At 37.9% G+C, this 8,053-nt stretch overlaps 1 protein-coding gene across 2 annotated transcripts; it reads left to right on the top strand.

Moving 5' to 3' along the window:
- The first annotated feature begins 3,167 nt into the window (after positions 1-3,167).
- Positions 3,168-7,812, top strand: LOC122023594 (protein KINESIN LIGHT CHAIN-RELATED 1-like). Of its 2 annotated transcripts, none has more exons than XM_042581782.1 (3): positions 3,168-3,319; positions 4,101-6,127; positions 7,392-7,812. In XM_042581782.1, the coding sequence occupies exons 2-3, from the start codon at positions 4,161-4,163 to the stop codon at positions 7,600-7,602; spliced, it is 2,178 nt and encodes a 725-aa protein (XP_042437716.1). In that variant the 5' UTR covers positions 3,168-3,319; positions 4,101-4,160; the 3' UTR covers positions 7,603-7,812. The 2 variants fall into 2 exon arrangements, with proteins under 2 accessions (XP_042437716.1, XP_042437718.1); XM_042581784.1 differs by having other exon boundaries at positions 3,187-3,319; positions 4,168-6,127.
- The last annotated feature ends 241 nt before the right edge of the window (positions 7,813-8,053 follow it).

The following is an 8,053-nucleotide window of genomic DNA, read 5'->3' as shown; positions in this document are numbered from 1 at the left end:
ATTTTAACACATCACATCGGATATTCTCCAACACATCATGCTGGGCAACCAACTGTAGGATCGGAAAGAACGCTAAAAGAGGAGAAGGGGGGGAGGCGAATAGCGATCGTCAAAAAATTTGAATTAAAACGAAGTTATACAGCGGAAAACGGAAGAAACAAACAACGCTAACACAAGTTAGTTTTACTTTGTTCGAAGCCTTTGACAACTCCTACTCCAAGGCTCGCACTCGTCGAGTGCTTTCGTTGGGCAATCCACTAATAGTTCGTAAAATGTGTTACAAGATAAGTACAGGAACAAAAAAAAAGGTTACTGACAACAAGGAAAATATGAAAATCTGAGTCGTCAATTGTCAGAGGAGCTTCACAGTGTCGCAAGAGCTTTTTCGGAGCACTGAGCAAGAAGGAAACTTGTTGTAATTGTTCTTTTGAAGCTCTGGGTCGAAGGCCTTTAAATAGGTCCATTCCAGGCGCCTGGAACCTCTCTAGGTGCCTGGACCACGTGGCTCAGTCAATCGACGCGCTACACATCATCTTGTGGATAATTCTTCGATTTCGGGTGCCTGGACCAAGTCTATGCACCTGGATCGCCTGGTCGCCCTTAGCACCCGCTGGGCGGGCCTGCTCCGGGCACTCGGACTCCTTTCGGGCTCCCGAACCCTTTTCTTGAGCATCTTCCACCTGCAAGAAAAGGTTAGTCCAGACAATCCAAAATATATTTTACTCTGCAAAACAGAGTTAGCACAACATGATAAAATGTGAGTATTAATTAGATCTTTTCTTCACGAGACCAGGACCTAGTTATAATCTTAACTTAGGTTTCCCAAATGGACCTAAGTTGAATCGACGCTTATAGTTCCTTCAACGGGAAACACGTTCTTACTGGATCTCTCTTCCAGTTGCTTACCTTCACTTACCACTTGCAGTTACTTGACTGGCCTCTGGCCCACTAGGTTTTCCTGCTAGTTGTCAGGTCCGTAGACCCGACTGGATTTCGGCAGGTTGTTAGGTACGCAGACCCAATCGGACTTCCCGTCAGATATCGGGCCCCACGGACATATCTGGACTTCTCACCAGCTATCAAGCCCTGCGGACCTTGCTAGATTTCTCACCAGCTATTGGGCCCTGCAGATCTAGTTGGATTTCAGCCTAGTGTCAGGTCCTTCAGACCAATCAATTCCTGTACACTTGGTAGAATCGTTAGACAAACAACACATATAACTTTAACCTATTTGTCATACATCAAAATCAGATTTTTAGTGCAACCTGCACTAACACCAACATGGGTGCCTCTCACATGGGAGGCACCATCGATCATCGGAAGTGCCTCCGTGCGTGAGGGTTGCCCATGCTAGTCGGCCAACGTGGATGCTTAGGGTAAAAAACTTATATATATATATAGAGAGAGAGAGAGAGAAAGAGAGAGAGAGATATGATACCTTGCACACCCTTGTTGGTGTAGTATGAGACTAGTGCTCAAGAACAAAATCAATCTTGAAAACTTTCCAAAGGAAAGAACAAATGTATTAAACTCCAAATCGTGTTTCAAAAACCTGTCCTTAAGGGTTGTATTTGGTCTATAAATTATGCAGCACAAAGACCAAACTTTGCACTGAGTAAGATAATTCAAAAAATAAGGGAAATGAGAGTAAGAATGTGTGTTTATTTTCCATCTAACTTAGCCCCTTTTTATAGACAACCAAGCACGTAAAAATGACTGACTTTTTTCAAAAATTGTGACTTTTCTTTTGAGCCTTTTTCATTTATTTAAAATATCCGATAACCCTTACCTTACACATTCTACATATTTATAGGTGACTCTCACAAATCCAGATATCCGAAAATATTCCCAGACTACAGAAGATAGTCCATAAATATACAATGTGCATATATATTATATATATCATCTTCATTAGATTAGATGTGATTCCCGTGGAGGGGCCATTGCAAGCGCACCGCCACCCACCCCTAAACTTAATCGACAAACTCTTCTCCTTGTCAACGACATCATTCTCTCCTTTCCCCTTTTTAACTTTGTTAAACTACTCTTCTTCTTTCTACTACCAACTCGACTACGCCTTCTAAATCGTACCCAGCTAACGACACCAACTCCACGAACACCTAATAATTCATGGAACACTGCCGTCCTTTCACAAGGTCCACTTTACTTCAATCTTCACAAACTTTATTGATTTATTTATTTATTTATTTATATATATATATAGGGATAAATGAGAATTCAAGGCTACTAATATATATATATTAAACAACAACAATAAATTATTTATCGCATTAAATATATTTTTCTACATCATTATTAGATTCCATCCTTTACTAAATTTATTATATTTTTGTTATTATTAATTAAGCTTTTATCCATGTAGTTGTTAAGGTTACTACTATACTATATATTTTGGTACAATAATATTTGAAGTGATTAATTTTAATGAATGAATTCAATTATGTTAAATAATTTTAACTAAATTGATTAAGATTTAAGAATAATAATTGTGAGAAGGTTTTACTCATAACACCAAAATTGATGAAAATAAAAGACATGCTTTTAATAGATAAAAAGGAAAACAAATATAAACAATTAAATAGGTCAAATTACTTAAAATAGAATCGCACGCCACGTGCTGACCTCGAAACGCCAGCCTGTTCTACAACTGCACTCGGAATTAAGTCTCGATTTAATTAATCACATAAATAATATTTTACAAATTTGAATTTATATAATATATATTTTTTAAAAAAAAATAATTTTAGGCCAGTCTACTAAATATGTAAATCACACAATATTTTTCCAAATTTGTCTTTAGTTCAGTTAGGCGAATTAGGGCTGAAGGATATATATATATATTTTTTAAAAGTAGGATTTAAGTATTTAAAAATTCAAGTATGTGGTTAATTTTGTAGTTTAATTACAATGATTGCTCAACAAATTTGAAGATGACCTATTACCATTTTCTGTGTTTAATAAAATGTATCACTTTATATTAAGTAGGGGTAGGGGCAATATTGTCATTTAATATATTTTCTCTTTGTATTCTTTTATTAATAGCAAGGTTTTTGCGTTCAGAATACTATATTATATTTAAAGTTCCGGTTCTACCCTCCAGGATATCATAAATCCCTGTCTTGTCCTCTGGCAGCTCCGAAGTCCACTCACTTTGTTATATATAATTTATTTTCTGTTTATTTTTGTGTAATGGCTCCGGCTCCAGTCACGGAGCTCTGATTCTTCAGCTTTGGCCAACGATCTCCGTTGAGGAGGTTGCTTTCCAGCGTGCCTCTCATGGTCATGGGCGACGACTAGGGTAAGTGCGCATCATCTGTGTGTATTCCTTTGCTGAGCTTATTTGGTTTTGTATTGTTTTTTTTTTTTACTCTTCTATTTCATTTTGGATCTTTTATGCTTGAATTTGTTGATGTATCGGTCCGGAAATGAATTTGTGGAATATGTTTTGTTTTAGTTTGGCTGCGAACTAGCGTATTTTTCATTTGGGATTTGTGGATTTTTTTCTTCTCTCTCTTTTTTTTTTTCTTTTGTTGGATTTGAGGGGCTTCGTAGAGATTGATACTGCGGGATCTGAAGCTAATTTGGCCTCCGGTGATTGGTTTTTGCGCTGGATTTTTTTTCTATTGGATTGATCTGGAGATTTTGTCTCCATTTCGATGCTCCTTTCGTCTGTTGATTTATGGCAAAGAGGTTTCCTCTGTTCCATTTGTTCGTGAATCATATATAATTTATCCTACTTGAGCTCATCAATTATGTTGTTGAGATAAGAGATCTAATTTTTAAATTTTTTTTGTGATTTCTGTATTTGTATATGTCAACGATGGTTGTCGTTTTGGATTCCTGTGTTTTTCTCCCTGTTGAATTTGTGTCTGTTGCAATTCCTACTTGATTGTTCTTCCATAAAGATAGCCATTTATGTAGAGGCTGAAATTTTTTCTTTTTCTTATTAGAAAAAAAAATCGTGTTTTTTTTTCTCTCCTTGTGGTTGAAAGATTTTTTCCCCCCTTTTGTCGTTTGTTCTCTTCCGGTAGTTACCTAAAGAAGATTAAATCTTCACTTTTCTGTGCTTGAAAATTTAGATTGTGGTGGATTTTAGTCATTTCTTCCTGTGGTCTGGTCAATCCCTTCCCGTGGTGGTGATGCCAGGCATTCTGATGGATGGAGTCACTACAAACGAGGCTTCAACTGAGGTGAATTCTTCTAACATCAAAGAAAACTCATCCTCACCTAGTAAATTGTGTGCTCCTCCGAGCGAGAGGGAAGCTCCAAGCAATGCGGAGAATCTTCCAGTTGAGAGTTACAAAGAACCCACAATCGAGCAGTTGTTTGATAATGTACGGGAGTTAGGAAGCTCGAGCGATGGGTCACAGTCTCATCATAGCTTTGGTTCTGATGGTGAAGAATCTAGGATTGACTCAGAGCTGCGCCATCTAGTAGGTGCAGAGATGGATGCCATTAGAGTAATAGAAGAGGAGGAAGACAATAATGTGACAGAAGTAGAAAATGGTTCTGAAGATAAGAGACAAGACAATATCACTAAGGTTCAATCTCCAAATGTGTCTTCTGGATCATCCAAAAAGCCGAGAATGCCTTTGCACTTGCAGTCGCAGTCAGAATCCAACGTACCCATAAAGAGCAGCATGAGCAACAAAAACACTCCTGAGAAAGATGACCAAAATGGAGCAGCATCTAATATGAGAGTCAGTCGTACAAAAAAAAAGAGTTCAGCAAGGAGTGAGGTGAAGTTACTCAATGGAACATTGGATTCATCTGAATCTGGTTTAGAAAACCCTGATTTAGGGCCTTTCTATCTTAAGCATGCAAGAGATCTAATTGCTTCTGAGAATCCGCTTAGAGCTTTAAAATATGCACTCCGAGCAGCCAAGTCATTTGAGAAATGTGCCGGTCAGAAGCCAAGCTTGGATTTGGTAATGAGTCTGCATGTCATAGCATCAACCTATTGCAAATTAGGAAAGTTTGTGGAGGCTGTACCTGTTCTTCAAAAATCTATTGAAATTCCAGTGCTTGAAGAAGGCAAAGACCATGCCCTTGCTAAATTTTCTGGTTATATGCAGTTGGGTGATATTTTTGCCATGTTGGGCCAGTTAGATAATTCACTCCAATGCTACTCCATGGGACTTGAAATTCAGAAACAGACACTAGGTGATATGGATCCGCGGGTTGGTGAAACTTGCCGCTATTTAGCTGAAGCTAATGTTCAAGCATTGCAGTTTGACGAGGCAGAAAGACTGTGCCAGATCGCTCTCGACATCCATGGGGAGAAAGGTGAGATATCCTCTTTAGAAGAAACTGCTGATAGGAGACTGATGGGTCTCATTTGCAACACCAAGGGTCACCATGAAGCAGCTCTTCAACATCTAGTTTCAGTAAGCTCGGCAATGGTAGCCAATGGCCAGGAAACTGAGGTAGCTTCAGTTGACTGCAGCATTGGCGATATCTATCTCTCGTTGGGGCGATATGATGAGGCTGTGTTCGCATATCAGAAAGCACTCAATCTTTACAAAACTACTAAAGGAGCCAACCACCCAACTGTTGCATCAGTCTTTGTACGACTCGCTGACTTGTACAATAAAACAGGGAAGTTTAAGAATTCCAAGTCATATTGTGAAAATGCTCTCCGCATTTATACCAAGCCTATTCCAGGGACTTCTACAGAGGAAATAGCCATGGGCCTGACTGATGTATCTGCAATATATGTGTCCATGAATGAGCATGAACAGGCACTCAAGTTACTCCAGAAGGCCTTGAAGATGTATAATAATTCTGCTGGACAGCAAAGCACCATTGCAGGTATTGAGGCACAGATTGGTGTACTCTACTACATAAGAGGAAATTATGGCGAGTCTTATTCTTCATTCAAGAATGCAATAGATAAGCTTCGAGCTTGCAGGGAAAAGAAATCAGCTTTCTTTGGAATTGCTTTGAACCAGATGGGATTAGCTTGTGTACAAAGGTATGCTATAAATGAGGCAGCTGAATTATTTGAGGAAGCCAAAAGCATTCTGGAGCAAGAATGTGGGCCGTATCATCCAGACACACTTGGAGTGTACAGCAATCTTGCAGGAACTTATGATGCAATGGGAAGGTATTGCCTTCAATGGTTATGCTTTCATTTGTTTGTTTGTTTGTCTGGTTTTTCATGTTAATTTTATATCTAGAGAATCATGGTTCCTATGTTGGTCTCCTTGATGCTCAGATAATGAGTTATACGAGAGAAATTTTGTGATGTCTATGCCATTTCGCCTATATCTTTTGGTTAATAGCTATTGCACTTAGCGTCAATGAACATTGAACCTGATTCTTTTCAAGTTTCCAGTTGATTCTGTTTAAGGAGAGATTAACTGACTATATATTGGCATGGTCGTGCAGCTTAAAGTTGCAACCAAGAATTAGAGACGTGAGACTTATAGAAAGTTATACTTTGTTCTCACTTGCTCAACATCAATTTCCTGATGGAAATGTAATTGATTGAAGCTTGCCTGACTAAAGTTAGTGACTTTAGTTATTAGAATAAATAATTATAATGTGAACATCCCCAAATATTCGAGATCCATGACATGGTTTTTACTAGATGATGTTGATATGGTTATTTGAAAACAAAGGATAATATCAGTATGGTATAATCATTTTTTTAGTGAATGAAATTAGGGGAAGAAAAAGGAGACATTTATGGATTGATTTATTGCCAATCAATTAGGTGGATTATATATTTGATGCATGAGACAAGCCAAATACTGGAACCAAATCTGAGAACTATAAGATCATGTAATAATCTCAATGATGGCTTCTTCATGCTTCTTGAAGCTGAGAATTCGTAACTAAAAAATGACTAGTTGTTGGTTGTTTCCCCATGTTTCAGTAAGTCTTCTTCTTAAATTACAATCACGAATTACTAGAATGATATCTCTTTCCTTTTTTCCTTAAATTTGGTTTATTTTCCAATAAAAAAATTCTGTGATCACTAATGTTATTAGTCTGAAAAAAAGAAGTTAATGCTCTGTGAGTCGTTGAAATGCTAGTTCTCTGATCCTCATAGTTGTCCATAAGTCCACATGGCTTGCATTTTTTTCTGAAAATGTTGAGGAGTGTGTTTTTGCATTACAAATGGTGTGTAAAAATGAACTGATTTTCCAAGCATAATAAAAGATGATGGTTTTGGCCTTTTGGGAGCTAGTTTGGTTGTTCATTAAGTTGCTCTTGGCATTTTTATTCATTAGGCTAACTTTTCAATCTTGTCTGTCTTCAACTATTTACCATGAACTCTACTAAGAAGTTTTAGATTATCGCTTATATCTTGAAGACAAAATGCTGATATGCAGTCTTTGTCTTGGCATACCATTTTAACACAGATTGGACGAAGCCATTGAAATCTTGGAATATGTACTCAGACTTCGAGAGGAAAAGCTCGGAACAGCCAACCCTGACGTAGACGATGAGAAAAGGAGGTTGGCTGAGTTGCTGAAGGAAGCTGGGAGAGTCCGAAATAGAAAAATTAGGTCGCTCAAAACTCTCCTCGACACCAATCCACAAACTGTTACGAACGATGCAACTCGATCATGAAGCATGATGTACATTTAGAAACTTAATTGCTTGTGCACTGATTTTTTCATACCAAATTCTTACACTTATGGGGACATAAGGGCTGTGTGATTGCGATATTGGATCCGTTGTAAATGATTATTCTACCATTTTCTTTCAATTGTTTACCAAAACCATTTGATTATGAGCTGCTGTTCGTGAGAATTGAGCTAAAATGATTGTCCTTTAAAAGTATTCTCTGATGCTGATTTTCCAGTTTCGCTTTTTATGTCATCGTACATGAAGTTTAGAGCATTACTCAGTCTTATTTGCTTTACTGTGAAACCATTTTGATCTTCACTTCTCATCAAAGGCAATTTTATGAAATGATGAGCTTTCCTTGCTCAGTAATCAACTTCCGGTGCAAGAACTGCACTGCGCAGCACCTTCTCGAACAATCCACGAGGCAATTTTTTTTTGGCTTGCTAGACTT

The sequence above is a fragment of the Zingiber officinale genome, chromosome 9B (assembly GCF_018446385.1).
Source record: "Zingiber officinale cultivar Zhangliang chromosome 9B, Zo_v1.1, whole genome shotgun sequence".
NCBI lineage: Eukaryota > Viridiplantae > Streptophyta > Magnoliopsida > Zingiberales > Zingiberaceae > Zingiber > Zingiber officinale.
This window is presented reverse-complemented; position numbering and strand designations above follow the sequence as displayed.